Raw genomic sequence first — 17,522 nt, forward strand, 5'->3', positions numbered from 1 at the left:
TCATGGATGAACTCTGTATTTTAAAAAGTCTAGCATTTAAGAAATCACAAGGGTACTATGAACATAACAGTGAAGATACTTCCTGGATTCGGAGACAGTGGCATTTGCTGGGCTGTGAGATAAATACAATTTATTTATCTACTGCTCCTGGATCCAAAATTCAAATGGTAGTTATGTTGGTTGCAGTGATAACTGACTTTTGTCATCTGAATGTGTCTTCTTGCCAATTAGTAAAACTAGTCTGGCCTGCTGCCACATTGTCAGGATTGGTACATTCGCATTTCCCAGCAGCAACAGCAGCATCTGGCCAATCTCTCCCCTTTCCTTTCTGTTTTGCGGTCACACCTAGTATTGGGCCAAACCTACCAACCAGGTTAATCTCCCATGCAGTTCACAATGATGGAGATATTTAGAGGGTCTGGGGACTTGCTGCTTCCCTCTCCTCCAGGCAAGCATGTACTTTCACTGAACATATTCATCATCAGAGGCCAGTAGTCACTCACATAAAGGCCAGTCTGACTAATCAATGACAAAGTGAACAAAAGGGGAAATTTTCAACCTAGCAATCTCTCACCAAAAGAGCAACAGAGGAAAAGTCAAACATTTGTTTGGTTTCAATTTCCAGTATGTAATTTTTAATTTCTCCCCAAGTGTCAAATTGATACAGCTCTAATGTGGAGAGATACATGGCCACGATCCAGAGACACACAAACTAATCTCAGACCCGAGCAATTGCTGCAGAGATGGCCCGGTACTTTTCAGTAGGTCTTCTCCATTGGGCTGCTCCAGATGGGGGCAGATGTTGTCCCTCCGCCTGCCCTCTAAGAGCTCCAGTGGTTGCCATTTTCTAGAAGCCAGCAAGAAGCTCCAGGTACAAGTCATGGTGATAGCAAATCCCAAATCTCTCGGGACAGGGGAGGAGTGGACCCTTCTCCTTACCCCCACCCCAATGGGATGCTGAGATGACACCACATCCGCCCACCATCTACTTAAGCTCCCACATGGCCACAATCCAGAGACACACAAATGAATCTTGGACCTGAGCAACTTGCTACAGTGATTTCTTCAGACCCTAATTATTAAAATTTTAGAATTATTATATAATAACTTTATATTGTATCCATAACAAACAATTCAAAATACATTGTCTAGCATTGCATTTTCAGCAGGTATGAGGGGTGGTAGGACTGGTCTCGAAATATTGAAGGTAACTAAAGTAGAGAAAGAATATTTTCAAATTGTCTGCCATATGGGCAAGAGGAGGTGTTGAATGGGAGGGCAGATACTGGGAATTTTGGTGGTGGAAAACATGCAGTGGTGAAGGGATGGGTGTTTGATGACTGTATGATCGAAGTTCAAACATGGAATTTTTGTTACTGTAACTCACGGTGAATTAGTAAAAAATAAATAAATAAATAATGTGGAGGAATGACTGTAAAAGGGAAAAGGAAATTAAATAATATATTAAAATAGTTTGCTCGACTCCCATTTGACCCAGCAATACCACTCCTGGGAATATATCCCAGAGAGGCAAAAATGTATAGTCGAAGTGACATCTGCACTTGTTTGTTCATTGCAGCACTCTTTACAATAGCCAGAAACTGGAAGAAACCTGAATGCCCAAGAACAGATGACTGGTTAAAGAAACTTTGGTACATCTACACAATGGAGTACTATGTAGCTGTTAGAAAAGATGAAGTCATGAAATTTACATACAAGTGGTACTACATGGAAAGTATCATGTTAAGCAAATGAACCAGAAAGAGAGGGATAGACATAGAAAGTTTGCATTCATCTGGGGAACATAAAGTAACAAAATAGGAGACTAACACCCAAGAATAGCTGAGATCAGCACCAGGAGGATTACTCCATAACTTAGAGGCCAGCCAGGTATCCTAGAGGAAAGGGCAGTTCAGATAGAGAAGGGAGCACCAAATAAAGGATGTTTGGAGGATCCTCCCAGGAGGGGAGATGCATGTCGAAAGTAGACTATGGACTGAACATGTTTGCCACTCAATGCCTCTTTTGCAGACCACAACACCCAAAAGGAGAGAGAGAACACAGGGGATTGCCCTGCCACAGAGACAGGGGGGATGGGGGGATGAGGGTGGGAGGGATATTATCCATGGTGGTGGAAAATGGGCACTGGTGGAGGGATGGGTATCTGATCATTGTATAATTGAAACCAAAGCACAAAAAATTGTAAATCTACAACTGTAAAAAAAAAAAATAAAATAAAGGAAAAAAAATAGTTTGCTCGAGCGGGCCCAGTAACGTCTTCATCATGAGACCTGTTGTTACTAGCAAGCTACTGGTGATGTATTCAATATGCCAAACACAGTAACAACAAAGTCTCCAATGGAGACGTTAACTGGGCCCGCTCGAGGAAATCGATGAACAACGGGAGGACAGTGACAGTGACAGTGATTAAAATAGTTATATTTTAACTATTTCTACATGCTGGGCACTCCTCTAACTGCTTTACAAACCTAACTCATTTCACTGGGTCCACACTGGCAATAAGGAAGGCATCAGTGTTATCCCAATTTCAACAGGTAACTCACCAGAGGGATTGTTAAATAAGATGGATAGTCCTGTTTGTGGAAACAGAAGTCATGTATGAAAAGACCAAATGCACTATGAAAAGAAAAGAGGAGGCTCCTACTTTAAGCCTGGAGTGGGAAAGTTTAGAAGGAGGATTTTCACTTTTTATCACACACACATCTGTTTGCTTAGATATTTGGGTGGGGGCGGAGGGAAAGCCTTCACCCAGCGCTGCTGGGAGTTACTCGTGGCTGGTTGCTCGGGATCTCCCAGGGGCGCATGAGAAGTCACAAGAATCAGACCAGGCCTCCTGCACGCAAGGTGTGTGCTCCAGCCCATGGAGACAGCTCTCGGGCCTTCCTTGGATGGTTTTTGTGAATAAGTACTACTTTCATTCTTTAAAATTTCACTTTCCTTCCAACTCTTCTCCGTATAACATGTGCTCGTTAGAAAAGTGTTATGAAACTGAAAGCAAGCAAAAATGAGCAAATTAAAATGGCCTGTGATCTCACGCAAAACGGAAAGAAGCATCCCGCTGTTCCCCTTTTCAGTTGCATAAATTACCCTTCCTTTGCCTAAATACTTTTGGGGGGTGGGGGGTTTGTTTAGCGAGTTGGTCCACACTAATCATGCTGTTTTGGAGGCTATTGTTTCTGGCTAGCAACTTGGTCAAGAACATCTTCATTAAGATCCCTCCACCAGGTTGCCCATCGCTGTGGCCGCATCTCCCGCCCCTCCTGTGAAGTTCTGCTTTTGCTGTAGGAGGTGGTCTGTGCAGTCAGAGGTGCACTGAACACCGACTGTGGCAGAGGAACCTGATTGAGAAATCGACCATTCTTGATTGTGGACTCTTCAGAAAAGAATGTAAAGTATTTCCCCCACATCCTCCAGAGGTCAAAGAGCACCGAGGCTGGTTTTCTAGCACTGAGAGCCTCACTTGTGGGGTATCTAAGAAGAGGGCGGGAACTCTAGAGTGTCAGAAGTTGAAATTCTACTGGAACACACATACCTCCACCCTTGCTCCATCCCCACTTCCCAGAGAGCAAAACCTTTATGGTGATCCCTGAATGGCATGAGGGGGCTGGGAGAAAGTCCACCAACATTAAGGGGCCAGCCGCTAGGAGAGGCGACCTTCAGCCAGCGGCTCGGCATGGAACACTGGGGCAGCCATAACTTTTGTCATCCCCGTTGTAATAAGAACCAGCTGCCCCCACTTTGACGAGATTAAGTTCTTTGCTTGCCGGGAGATGTTTGCTTTGTTTTGCTTTTAAATCCAACGAGCCGAGGGAGGAAGCACAAATCACAATGTTGAACTTCTCACCAACTGAGGATGGGAATTGGGACCAGATTGAAATAAACCTGGAAAAATAGATTACTGGCATTTCTTTCTATCTTTCGTTCCTCACCACGGGGAACAGTCATGTGGCTAAATCTTCTTGTTCACCCTTGAATGTAGGTGGTTTATTTCAAATGTCTCTGGGTCCCCTAGGGGGTGACATGATGTGCTGAGGCAATCACCTCCATGGACTGAACGAGCTGAGGACCAAGAAATATGGCTTGCATCTTTGCTCCATCACCAGAGTGCACCATCCCCAGAACGCCAAGCAAATTTGACCATTTTTCTGTGCCTCCATTTTCTGACCTATGCAGCTCTGTGAGTCTTTGCAACTGGGGAGTCTATGATCGGCAGAAAGTATAGATAGACCCACAGGCAAATTGAATGATACAGGGGCCAGAGTGATAGTACAGCAGGTAGGGCATTTGTTTTGCACGTGGCAGACCCAGGTTCAATCCCCGGTATCCATATGGTACCCCAGTGCCGCCAGAAGTAATTCCTGAGTGCAGAGCCAAGAGAAACCCCTGAGCATCGCTAAGTGTGACCCAAAAAGAAAAAAAAAATAGAATGACACACACCTGGAAACCAAAAGCAGGTCAATCTTCTCCCCAGCTCTGAGGTCAAAACAGGTTGGGCCAAACTGTCTCACGTGGCTGCCATTGTGTTTCTGCCTCTGCGTTCCAACCCCGCTCCCATCCAGAACAAGTGCCCCTCATTTATGTCTCCTGAAATCCTCCCCAGCCTTTAGACTCAATCAAAGCATTGCTTCCTGGTCCTCTGGTTCACATCAAGTATAGTATCTGCTCTTATCCCTATAACATGTCCTTTATCCAAGGGCAAAACTGAAAATGGGTTTGGGAAGCAGAGAGCTAGAGTAAGAGCTGGTTCCTTTCTCTCTGCATACCCACCTGACACCACGGTTCCTCCAGCACACCCCCGAGCCTCCTCCACAAGGCTGCTCCCGGCCCTGGCACAGTAATTCACTCTCCTGGGCCTTGGCCCACATCATCAGGGTCTGGCATGTCTTGCAAACACCCTGAAGAATGAAGGGCTGGGCCTCATGCCTCGCTGCACTCCTTACGGGACCCAGGATCTGCTAGCTAGGATGCAGCCAAATGTGTTGTGGGATTAAGATTGGGACCAAAGCCTAGTCTTAGATGAAGTTCTGGCTCTTTCAGACCCTGGAATGGGTGGAGTAAGGAGGGGAATTCTGGGGCTGGAAGATTAAAAAAAAAAAAAAAGAAGTCCTGCTGACTGGGCTTAACCAACCGGAAGGCCTCGCCCCACTCCCATACCCTTCCAGTAGCTGGGAGACATTGGGTACTCAGGATTCTTCCATCAGACCCTCTGACTGTCCTTCGAACAGGAAGTGGGTGGAGGTACTGGCCAGGGCCCCTCTTTTGCTCTTGGTCTGACATGTGGTGTTGACCCTTTGTCCGGGCCCTGTTTGGAGCACCATGAGCTCATGCTAGAGGCCGAGGAACTCTTTCCTCACTGCTGCAGAATGGGACAAATGCTGGGGGTGGGCCAGGCCGTGAAGGTTAACTCTTTTCCTGGGGCCTCTTCCCCAGGTTCGCACCAGGGCAGGTGGAGCCACTGCCCCCCCCCCCCCCCCCCCGAAAGCTGTGCAGACAGGACCCTTCTGCCTCCTGAAGCAGAGGGTGGTTTCCAGATCAAGACAGCGGAGTGTGAGGGGCAGCCTGGTGATTGGGCGTCCTCTCGGGAGGATGGAGAGGGCAAAAGGGTTAACGGTTTGTTGAAAAACAGGGAGAGTCCCTCCTCCAGGGGCCCAGCTGGCTGCAAAGTGAGGATCAGAGGCTCCAAGGCTGATGCAATGAGGCCCGCCCTGCACACCAGAGAGGGTGAGGAGGGTAGCTCCCCCCCATCCCCTCCTCCCCCAGCCTCACACAGAGGCCCAGACACCGTGGAGGCGTGGAGGCGTGGAGGCGGGGGAGGCAGGAACCGAGGTGTGAGACTTGGGAAGCTGCAGAACTTTTCTGCCTGTTCCACTTTAGCCAGCCCAGGGTGCCTGTCCAGGCCTGTGAACTCCTCTGCCAGCCTGGTCAGCCCCATCTCTTCCACTTCTGGGACCACATCCCCGCCCTCAGGGTCAGAGGCAGGGAGAGGGTGGGCTCACAACCCGGGAGAGGCAAAGGCAGGCTTGGCAGGACGCACAGCTCCACACACCCTCACCAGCCCACTCTCCATCATCTTGGGATAGGGTATCTGCCGGGAAGACTATTCCAGAAACTTCCAAAGACTTGGGGCAACCCCAAAGGTGGGTTAGTCTATTGGAATGCTGGAGATGAACTGTAGTTCTCCAGCCCTGGAGACTGGAACTGTCTCAGCAGTGGGGGATGGTAGGAAGGGGGTGCTGATTAATTCTGAGATCATGTCAATAAAAGGAGGAGCCCCCTCGCTGAGAAAGTAGAAAAGCCCAATAGTCTGACAACGTGTGGCTATTGATTCTAAGTCCCCTGAAGACAGAAATGATACCTACACTGATACCAAGTTCCCCCTCAATAAGTGACCAAACACAGAGACCCTGGCAGAGGCCCAAACACCAGGGCCAATTTCACAATTTCGACTTTTTTGGTAAGCTCTTCAAACACACACACACACACACACACACACACACACACACACACACAGAGCATGTGCGTGCACTAAAAAGTACACAAACGAACACAGAGACTCATCGGACGAGATTCCTTGAACACTGTTTATACTCGCTGGCTGCTCACTCCCCCTTGCTTTCAGCAGACAGGGGTGGGGGGGGGGTGCCATGAAGGGAAGGGGAATGGAAGAAGGATTCTAATTCAACAGCACCTGAGGATGTCTTCAGGGGCTGCTGGACACACGCTAGCCAGACATGGTGGGCTGATGAGGCAGGGTGGCGGCCGTGGCTGGCTGCTGGGGCAGCTCCAAGTCTCTGCTGGTGAAAGGCAGCCTGGTATGAAGGAGTCCTGCCTCGAGTCCTCCTCCCAGCAATGATGCTCCTGCAGCCAGCAGGTCTCCGCCGAGTCCTGCCCTTCCAAACTCCTGACCATGCTCATTTTTCGTCCAGATGCTAAGCCTGGATCCCCGTTTTAATGACCGACACTCATACCACACTTGCAACTTGTTCAAAGCGCTTCTGCTACTAAGCTACCCTTCGACAGCCCAGGAGAGCTGTGGTCCTGCCGGGCCTACACCCACAGCAGCCAGGACAGATGGGCTGGTGGCATAGTCAGATCTGCTGTGTGTGCTGTGGGAAAAGAGGGGGTTCCAGACAGTGAGCAGGAGACTGGGAGGCCACGCCCAGTGATGCTGGATAAGTGGACCCGCAGTCCAGTGTGAGGATTCATGGATATGCTACTGCCTGGGAACCCTCAGAGCTGTAAACCATGATTCTGGGGGAACCAGCTGTGGAGATCGAACCCAAAACATTCATCATATGCCAGGTGTGTGCCATAACCCCTGCACTCTCTCACTCTCTCTGTGACTGTCTCCTTCTGCCTCTGTCTCTGTCTGTCTCTATCTCTCTATCTCCGTCCCCCTCCCTTCTCACCCCACATAATCAGAACTTGAGGCCACTTCTCTGTCTTCCCTGAACCCCAACTTCCTCCACATCACGAAGCTTCTCCAAGATCCAGGATCTCCCCATCAGGACCTCACACATCAGACCTTACATCTTCTGATATCAGAAGGGGCCTCCCCAGCCAAGACACTTGCCCTCCCCTCACACCCACTCCTGCTCACCTGCAGCTCCCCTCTGGCAGCCTGGCTATGATCCACCTTTGTCTATTCAGCTGCAAGCCACTCCCACTCGGATTCCTACCCAGATACACACTGTTTATCTTGTGGAAGCAACTCAAATGCTGATAAGGGGAACCGGCGAAGCACTCTGAGGATAACATCGGGAGCACTTGACAAAGACAAGTAAGCCATGTAAGCCATCTCTGTTCTAATGTGTGTCGGAAATCAAATCCGGCCCAAGCAGAGCACAGAGTGACAGGCGCCTGTCTGACACCAGGATGTGAAAACGAGCTTCTGCAAACGGCAAAGAACTGGAAGGAGCTTATACAGATGTCAAGATTTTTATCTTCATGGGTCTTCCTTTCCTATAAAGATCATGTTTCAAAATAAGACTAAATAGGGCGGGAGAGAGAGTTGAATGGGCTGAGGTATGGAAGAGACCTGGGGTCCATCCCCAGCACCTCAGGGTCCCTGAGCACCACCAGAAACCCCTCCCACCCCCACAAACAAACATGATCGTAGCAAATACAGGAAGGGGCAGAAAAAGAAGATGCCCTCTTGTCCTGGGGGTAGGGGGGATGGCCCATCTTCTCAAGGGGCTGGAATTCCTAGGAGGGAGGAAGAGGCTGTGAGAGGGGAAGGATGAGGTGGGAGAACTCTGTCCCCAGAGGGGCACCTGGGAGCCTCACCGGGGGTCCCTCAGTGCCTGGGGCACAGCTTAGCAACATGGACTGGATTTGGGGGTGCCCTTCACATATTCATTACAGTGTCCCTGAGGTTCCCAGATTGGACAGCATGGCAGTACCGAGCTAGAAGGGAGGGCATGGCTAGAGAGGGTCACTGTCTGCCAGTCTTCAGATTCTGCTGTCCTGCAAACTCTGCTGCCCTTTCTGCTCCCCTCATTGCACAGGGCTGAGCCGAGGGCATCGGCCCACAGGAGGGGACAGGCCTCCGGGGAGAGCAGGCCAAGATGGGGTGCCAGATTTGTGTGAAAGGCGCCAGCCTTGGCTCCCTGACTCCAGGGGTGGGGCGGAGGTGTGACCCCCAGACACGTCAAACTCTGCATGTCTTCGTGAGGCCTTATCTCCGCAGCCCTGCCCCTGGCCCTGGCCCTGCGTCTCCTCCCATGCTCCCAGCTCCCAGCCCCACCATCTGCCCAGAGCAGCAGGGCCTGGCTCCACCCCACCTGCCCTGAAACCCAGTTCCCGGAACAGTCTGGGTGTTTCATGGCCCTGCCCACCCGGCTCCCATCCTTCCCTCCCTTGGTGAGTTCTCTGACAGGAGCTCCTGCTAGCACTCTTTCCCCATCGCCCTCTTCTCCTGTCTCCACCCCTGTTCCCAGGCAAAGTCAGTGGCCCACTGGCCCCTGTCATTGCGCCAACCCCTGACCCTGCTCTGGGCACCGCTTCTGCATTTGTTGCACTTCATGCATCAAAATAGCCAATGAACGGCTGTGAATGGGAATGTGGGGCTGGATGGAAGGGGAGCTGGATTAGCCAGACCAGACCCTGGGCGGGACCCCGGGACTACCCCCTCTCTCTGGCAGCCTCTCCAGATTCATACGATCCCCTCTGCCACTGCACAAATGGGGGCTCTGCTCTCGTGGCCCCTGGTGGGCTCTCCCTTAGAGAGCAGTGTGGGTCTGGGAGCTGACCAGGAGGCTAGGCTTCAGACAGCTGTGTTCTGGGTACCCCTGAGAAAATCCCCCTTTGCTGGTCAGAGGGTCTCCCAGGGGGAGGCAGGGCCAGAGTAGTGGTCCTGAAGGATGTCATGTCCCATGCGCTGTACCTAGGTGACCTTTCAGATCTCCAGCCCCCACTCCCCAAAACCCATCCCCAGGCTCATAGGATGGCGGTCACCCATGTCTTCCGCGGCAGGCTGGTTTCCAGGAATGTCCTTGGCACTTGTGTGACAGAAAGCTCACAGGCACACACTATCCTCATTAGGATAGAGTGCGGGCCATCTGAGCACCATAACTCCCCTGGGTCAGCCTCCCCTCGGGCCAGGCACATGGATAAGCGCAGCTGACCCTGCTGCTCCCCTTCTTGACTCTAACGGCTAAGTGCCAACTTCCCTGAACCCGGTCCTGCCTTCACCATGGCCAAGTGCAATGCCGGACATCTGAGACCCCTTGGATGGGAGACACAAAACTTCAAGGCCCAGAATCACATGGTCTCAATGCTGACCTGCATGGCAGAATTCGGGTGGGTGTGTATGTGTGTGTATATGTGTGTGTGTGTGGGGGGGGTGGGGATCAGGAGCGGGTAAACAATAGGGCCGAGGGACAAAGCGCCTCACTTCAAAACTGAATTCCAGCTGGAGGCGGGATGCAGGATAGTGACTTCAAAAGGCATGAAGCTGGGCTTCAATCCCCAGAAGAGCCCCACATAGCCGACTAGACCCCCAGCACTGCTGCTGCTGTGATCCCTGGCACAAACGTGTAACTTGGAGAGGTGCTGCCACCACCATAGGTGAGACCCCCCCTCCAGGTAATACAACAACAACAACAACTCTAAAGGGAAGAGAAAGGAGGACACGGAATCCCAAATTACATCACTTGAAGAGTATACACTATGTCAATTCCTTTTGTGTGTGGGGTGGGGTGGGGGGAGTGTACACCCAGCGGTGCTCAGGGATCACTCCAGGCAGGGCTTGGGGGACTATATGTGGTGCTGAGGATCGAACTCAGTTATGCTGTCTCTGAGGCAAGCAAGTGCCTTATTTGCTGTACTATCTTTCCAGGTCCTCCATTAACAAAAAAAAAAAAAATTAAGAATCAAAATAAAGTCACAAAGGCACGTAGTTTTTGAAAAACTCATAAAGACAGACACACCTATTTCTTAAAAAAAATTCTTTTATTTTAGAGTAGGGCTGGAGCAATAGCACAGTGGGTAGGGCGTTTGCCTTGCACTCAGTCAACATGGCCGACCCGAGTTCGATTCCTCCGCCCCTCTCGGAGAGCCCGGCAAGCTACCGAGAGTATCTCGCCCGCACGGCAGAGCCTGGCAAGCTCCCTGTGACGTATTCGATATGCCAAACACAGTAACAACAAAGTCTCCAATGGTGACATTACTGGGCCCGCTCGAGCAAATCGACGATCAACGGGAGGGCCTTTACCTTTACCTTTACTTATTTTAGAGTATTCTAATTCCCATATTTTCCTATTCCAACTCTGTGGAATTTTTATTTCTCATCCAGCTAGTTGCACCTGTTCTTTGAGCAAACCAGTCTGACTTCTGCATGTTCAAATGGAACCAAGGAAACAGGTGTGGCTCCAGGACCAGCCAGATGAGATGTGGCACCATGAGGCATGAATCTGACCTGCCCTTTTTTCCTGTCCCTTCTGGAATAGCCTGAGGAGGAAGGAGTTGCTTGATGAGAGGATCCTGATGTTGAGTTAGGGGTTTGCGGCTTCCTCCCAGGCACACACACAGCGGCATCCAGCAACGGCCTCCAGGGCCTGGCATCTGGGCAAGGACTTCTCTGACTAAAACTTAAGGCTGTAGTCAAGTACTTCGCATTCTTCCCAACCAGTGTGTGTGCCAGTGTGTGTATGTGAGTGTGTGTGTGTGTGCGCGCGCGCGTGTATGCGTGCGCGCGCACACAAACACATTCAAGCCACAATTTATTTCTTACAAGAATTAACTCTTGCAAAGACTTGGTGGATTTCTTGGCCACACAAAAGTGGGCTTGGGAGAGGATTTGGGAAAAGACTGTGGGAAGATGTCATTTACTAAGTGAGGACCTTGGCTTCTCAGAGATGATAGAGAGAAAGGATGAAGCAGTGGAGAGAGGGGGACAGGAGTAATAAGAGAAAGCTAGATTAGGTGACAAGGGGCTTAGGAGCTGAGAAACTCCTGGTGACCAGAAAGCCAAAATAACTTTGCAGAACATTTCAGAAATGTGATTTAAAATTGTTCACTGGGTGATGTAATCTCTCCCCTGTGGCCCACAAACCTTCATTAAAAGTTCTGCTTCATGTTACGGCATTATTTTTGAGGTTGTTTTGGAATAGCGTTGGGGGTTGAGAGGAGGAGAAGGGACTGTGTTCCATATCCAACTGACAGAAGAATGAAAAAAAGAGCCACGAGACCAGAACAGTGACCAAAACTTCAGCCAAGGCAATGAGCTAGAGCTGAAGGTAATTGAACATCTAAGTGCCCCCAGCAACAGCACAGAAGGCCCAAGGAGGGCATTGGGCTTTCCACTAGTGAGTTCCAGTCATTGTCATCTGAATCTCAAAGGACAAAACGCCTCAACTGACATGAGATCACAAATAGGCCTTCTGAATTGAACTAAGACTTACACACACACACACTCTCGCTGGTTGAATGCTCTTAAGTCAGTGTAATGGGGGAGGAGGAGATAGCAGGGGGTAGGAATACCATTTCTGGCTGCCTCTCATGCTCCATAACCCTCTGGCCCTATTGTAAGCAGGACACCAAAAGCTTTTCCCAAGCGCCTGTGAACAATCAAGGCCAGGGGGCCACGGGGCGGCTCTGATTCTTGTCCTGCCACCCTTTCAGAGTCAAGAATGCAAACGCTGCCTCCGGGAAAAGGGCTCCCGGTGGTCCAAAGGGCCTGGGGTGAGGAGATCTAGGGAGGGCCTGTTGGGGGGGGGGGAGGGCTCGGGACTTTGTCCCCTGATGCCCTTAAAATATTTTGCAAGGGGGCTGGAGCAAATAGCACAGCGGGTGGGGCGTCTGCCTTGCGCGCAGCGGACTTGGGTTCGATTCTCGGCGTCCCCTGTGGTCTCCTGAGCACCGCCAGGAGTCACCCCTGCGTGCAGAGCTCAAGAGCTGCGAGTCACCCGCAGCCCATCATCCCGGGTCCCGGTCCGCTGGCAGGGCCGACGGCGCCACCTGGCGGCACCTCGCGGCCGCCGGGCTCTGGGCGGGAGCTTCCCCGGCGGGCGGCGCCGGCGGCCCTGCCCCGCCCCGCGCGGTGACGTCACTGTCCCGCGCCGGCGCGCCCGCCTCCGCGCGGCTGCCCGGCCCCGGCGTGGCGTCGCGCCCCCTCCCCTTGCCGTGCGTGCGGGGCGGCGTGCGGCGGAGGCGGCGGCGCGGCCGGTCGGAGCTCGGCGCGGCTTCTCGGGCGGCCGCGGTGCGGGGCGGCGAGCGCACGGGCCGCGGCCACAGCCCCCCGGCGCCCGGCGGCGCGGCGGGCGGGCGCGGGTCGGAGGGCGCGGCGGGGCGGCGGGGCAGCGGCGGGCCGGCCGGCCGGGGATGTCGATGCCCGACGCGATGCCGCTGCCCGGGGTCGGGGAGGAGCTGAAGCAGGCCAAGGAGATCGAGGACGCCGAGAAGTACTCCTTCATGGCCACCGTCACCAAGGCGCCCAAGAAGGTGCGGGGGCTGCGGGGCTGCGGGGCCGGGGCCTGGCGGGCGGCGGGCGGGCGCGCGCGGGGCTCGGGGGCGCCCGGGCCTCTCCCGGGCCGGAAGGCCGCCCCCGCCCTCGCTCCCCTTTGTCCCCGGGGCCCGCCCGACCGGGCCGGGCCTCGCGGGGTGGGGGCGGCAGGCGGGGAGCCCCGCGTCGGGACCCCGGCGAGCGGGGGCGGCCCGTTAATCCGCCCCGCAGCGCGGCCGCCCCGCCCCGCCCTCGCTCCCTCCCTCCCCGCGGCCGGCGAGAACGTTGGGGGGCGGTGGCAGCCACGGGGCCGCGGTGACAGGTGGGGGGCCGGCGTGTGGGTCGGGCGCGCGGGCACCCCCCCCCCCCCGGAGACCCGGCCCTGGGGCGGGGGTGGCAGCGTGGCCGGGGCGATGCTCCTTCTTGACCGTGCTTGGCGGAGTCTTTAGTCTGTTGGGAGTGGGGGGAGCCCAGAGAAGCCCCCCCTCCCCTACTTAGGGAAGGTCAAAGGGCACCCTTATTTGGGAGCCCTCGGTGATTTCTGGGCGTTTGCTGCCAAGCACTTCTTGACATTGCACATACCTGGCACCGCGTTAACGGTGGAGGGGAGAACGGTTTCAGGGAGGTGACCTTTGGGAAGCCAATGGGAATCCGGATAAATATCCCCCCCCACCCCCCCCCCCGCCACGTTCGAAGACTGTTCCAGGGCTGTCTCCGCCTGCGTGGTCTGCCGGGCAGCAGTGCTTGGACAACAGAACAAAGCAAGAATTGCGCGAATGGTTGTAGTCTTCGGCGCCCTAGCTAAAACCAAGTGGGAGAAGGTTTTATTTTTTGGAGGGGGGGCGGTTGGCCGTTCAGAGTATCTCCTGTGGCCACTTTTGTGGTTTTGTCTACGTTAACTCTTTTTTTTTTTTTTCTCACCAAACTAACATCCAAACCAATGCCTTTCATAAGATCGCAGGAGATCCCTGTGGCTCTCAGTAGAGTCTGATGTGCCATATTTTTTGCCTTTCTGTTCAGCGGACTGCTTTTGAGGAGGCAGTAACCCCTTGTGATCTGTACTAGCCCACAACACAGTTACAGCCCCTCTAGGCTGAATGCTTAGGGGTAGAAGCGCCTAGAAGCAGCGAGGGGGAACTAGGAAAGCCTTGGTATCCTAATTCTTTGAACTTTCTCTCCCCTCTAGGCTGTTCTCTTTTGTCTTGTTCTTGCAGGGATTGTGTGTCTTCGGTTGTGTCTTTATTCTTACCTTGATTTCTCCCAGTACAGAACTTGTATTGTAAATTTCCAGTTTCATGAAGACCAGAAACACATGTTCACAGATATATTTGCAATGCCTATCTCTGTACCTAGCATATAGTAGGTACCCAAATATTATCTGCCTGAGTTCAATCCCTGGCATCCCATATTGTGCCCCGAGCACTGCCAGAAGTAACCCCTGAGCATCGCTGGTCCAAAACAAACACCCCTTGCCCAGATGTTATCCACCTGGATGAGTTGCCGTAAGAGATGTCTTATGGTGACTGTGACCGACCAAGAACAAATAAATGTGCTTTCTTTTCCTCTTTTCTTCCCAGGAGGAATATTGCTAATGTATATTGTAAGGTCAAGTGCTAATGATTTTCGAGACTTATATTCCATTAGTTGAAAGAAGCAGTCTCTGCCAGCAATGTGGGAAGACCCTGTTGTAAGTTTCCATTTGCTGGTAAATGTACTCCAGTGTTGCTTATTAATCGTGCTCTTGCTGAGCTCTATTGTTTAGCATTTACACAGCACTTTCTACTAAAGTGCTTTGTGATGACTAATTACCCTTCCCCTAGTGATGATAAAAAGCATTTTAGTCATTGAGTTGGTTGAGACAAATCAAGGTCACATAGCAAGTCCTAGGTGATCCATTTTTCGGAACGTAATCTGAACCATGTGTTTCAGCTTGAGTCACTTTTGTACCTTTGCCATCTATTGTAGATGGGAGGAAGCATGAAGGAAGTTACAGGGATCCATGTACTGAGTGGCATGAGAAAAAGGCCTCCTCAGATGTTCTGTCCTTCACCTTGAGATTTCATCATGACTCTAGACCAGTGATCTTTGGTTCATTTCAAGGCCTGAGGTCCCTTAGGAAATGAGGCCATTTCTGGATCCAGTCAGAGGTTACTTCAGGGTGACCTTGATGGGACTTAGATCAGATTGCAGTGTAAATGGTGAAGTTTTATTAACTTTGGGACCAGAGGTGTCCATCCAGTGAACATTAGTGGCTAGATTCTTCAACTACAATCCTACCATACGCCTACAAAACTGCTGTGCCAGTAATAGGGCTTACTAGTTAATTCAAGGCTTTAATATGTTCATCAAAGAGCGCTTAATAGATACCACCTTAGGAAAGTGAGCCTTTGTGTATCGGTTCCCTCATTTGCCAAGTGAATATTTGTTTGGCCAGAACAGTTGATGAGACTCTTCATCAAAATATAATTCTTACTTCCTAGGAGCTTGAGGCTAAAGGGAATCAGGGTAGAGTTAATAGCAGATATGAGAAATAGTATCTTTCTGTTTGTCAAGAAAGTAACTTCTGCTGATGCTAAATTCTCAAGGAAGTTTGCATGAGACAGCAGTAACTCCAAAGTATGATTCATATACGTTAAGACTTACTCGGGCTGGAGCAGTAGCATAGCGGGTAGGGCTTTTGCCTTGCACGCAGCTGACCTGGGTTTGATTACCAGCATCCCATATGGTCCCTGAGCACCACCAGGGGTAATTCCTGAGCGTAGAGCCAGGAGTAATCCCTGTGCATTGCCGGGTGTGACCCAAAAAAGCAAAAAAAAAAAAAAAGAAGACTTGCTTATGGCTCTTGTTAGTGAGTTCACTTGGTATTGCCTGGAAAATTGGGGTGAGAAAGAGTCTCTGAGTTGTGAGGGTGATGTACATTGTGCCACAGCATCACTTGAACCGAATAAATAACTCAGCTACTTCCTCTAAATAATACTGCTTTTTTAAAATCCCTATTTTTCTGCCACTTTGTGTTGACTGGATAACTATCCTTGGGCCTTTGGAAATTGGTGTTGTGTCCAGTCGATTTATTTTCACAGAGTAGTCACAAATCTTCAGGCTTTGTTGATGAAGCCTCGTAAGATAGACCTTATTTTTCTGGAAGGCCTATCAGGACATTTGCTATTTTCTGCACTTCTGAACATTTGGTGAAGTGTTCTCGAGTGTCACATCAGGCATTTGACCTGGAATCTGTGTGGGTAGACCTCTACCACCAACTCATAGAGGCAAGTAGAAAAAGAACACAGAAGAAACCACTTTTGCTTGTAAAACAAAGACTATAACTGCATCAGTTTATCAAAGGGTTCAGCTGAAATGTGGAGCGCTTATTCATCAAGGAGAGCCTCTGAGCCCTGTGTTAGTGTTAACCAGAAGGCAGGATACATCTCTTCTCTGGATTCTGTTAGGAACAATTTTTGATGCAGTTTTATAGAATTTGTGCCAATTCTCGCTCGATTCACTGATGAGATTTGCTAGATTAACGTTTTCTATCTTCTCTAGATCGTCTCTTGGTCCTTTCAGAGGAGTTGTTTTAGCCACTCTGACTGTGGAAGTCTTCGAACAGGAGTCAGGCATGGAAGGAGATGAGATGCCTTTTGTAGGTGTCTTTGTTTTGCCACTGACACTGATTACTTCTCTGTGTGCCAGTGATTATTTGTTAGACACTACCTTTGTGTTAAGCTTGTCCCAGAGCAGTGCCTTCTGGACCCCTTGCTGGAAGGATTACAAAACCGTATTTTGCTTTATCGAGACAGTATTATTTGGATCCAGTGTGTGTACTTAATATAATCTTGTAAAGTTATACATGTTATACATGGTATTTCAATACATGGAATCGTGTAAATCTTTAGTTGCCCATGAAAAACTTGTTACCTCAAGGAAACTTCAAGTAAGCACTTGCAATGCTTTCTGAGGCTGTTATTTAAAGAAAGTGGCTGGTAAAGAGAATCATATGTACTTACCTATTTCTCAAGTTGGGAAACGTGAATATTAAATTTTTACAAAGACGATCACCCTCAGTGTGCTCGATAGTCATTTAGAATGCATTATATTGGGTGGGTCAGAAGCGTGTATGAAGATCAACACATTTGCTTAGACAGCTTTTTTTCCCAACTTGAAATCTGGCAATTCAAAATTGGAAAGATATTCTCACCACAAGTACTCTTTCTTACTCTAGTTAACACTCTCAGTGCCTTGCATATGTAAGTGGTCAGAAATTCTAGAGTTTGCTGCCACCTTTCCTCTTCTGGCTCCATATTTCCCTGTGACTCATTCAGGTAGTTGACTGTGACATAAGACCCCTCTGACTTCCCTTTTTGCCCCCAAGACCGCTAGTAGTAATACTGTAAGCCAAGCACTTGATTTTTCGAGTTAGGTATACCATCTGTCTTTCCCATCTAAATACTGTGTGGCTTACCTCAACCTCCATTTTCTTTTCTGGGGAGAGGGTAGAGAGTCACACCCAGCGGTGCTCAGGTCTTCCACCTGGCTCTGCTCAGGACCATATGCCCTGCTGGGA

At 50.8% G+C, this 17,522-nt stretch overlaps 1 protein-coding gene across 2 annotated transcripts in view; it reads left to right on the top strand.

Moving 5' to 3' along the window:
- The first annotated feature begins 12,806 nt into the window (after window positions 1–12,806).
- Window positions 12,807–17,522, top strand: part of AHCYL1 (adenosylhomocysteinase like 1) — a 45,156-nt gene continuing 40,440 nt past the window's right edge. For both annotated transcript variants that reach the window (XM_056123231.1, XM_056123232.1), the window contains exon 1: window positions 12,807–12,963. In XM_056123231.1, the coding sequence (XP_055979206.1) occupies window positions 12,844–12,963 (120 nt within the window). In that variant the 5' untranslated portion in view covers window positions 12,807–12,843. The remainder of the gene's footprint in view (window positions 12,964–17,522) is intronic.

Source organism: Sorex fumeus, unplaced genomic scaffold, assembly GCF_029834395.1.
Source record: "Sorex fumeus unplaced genomic scaffold, SorFum_2.1 ptg000047l, whole genome shotgun sequence".
NCBI lineage: Eukaryota > Metazoa > Chordata > Mammalia > Eulipotyphla > Soricidae > Sorex > Sorex fumeus.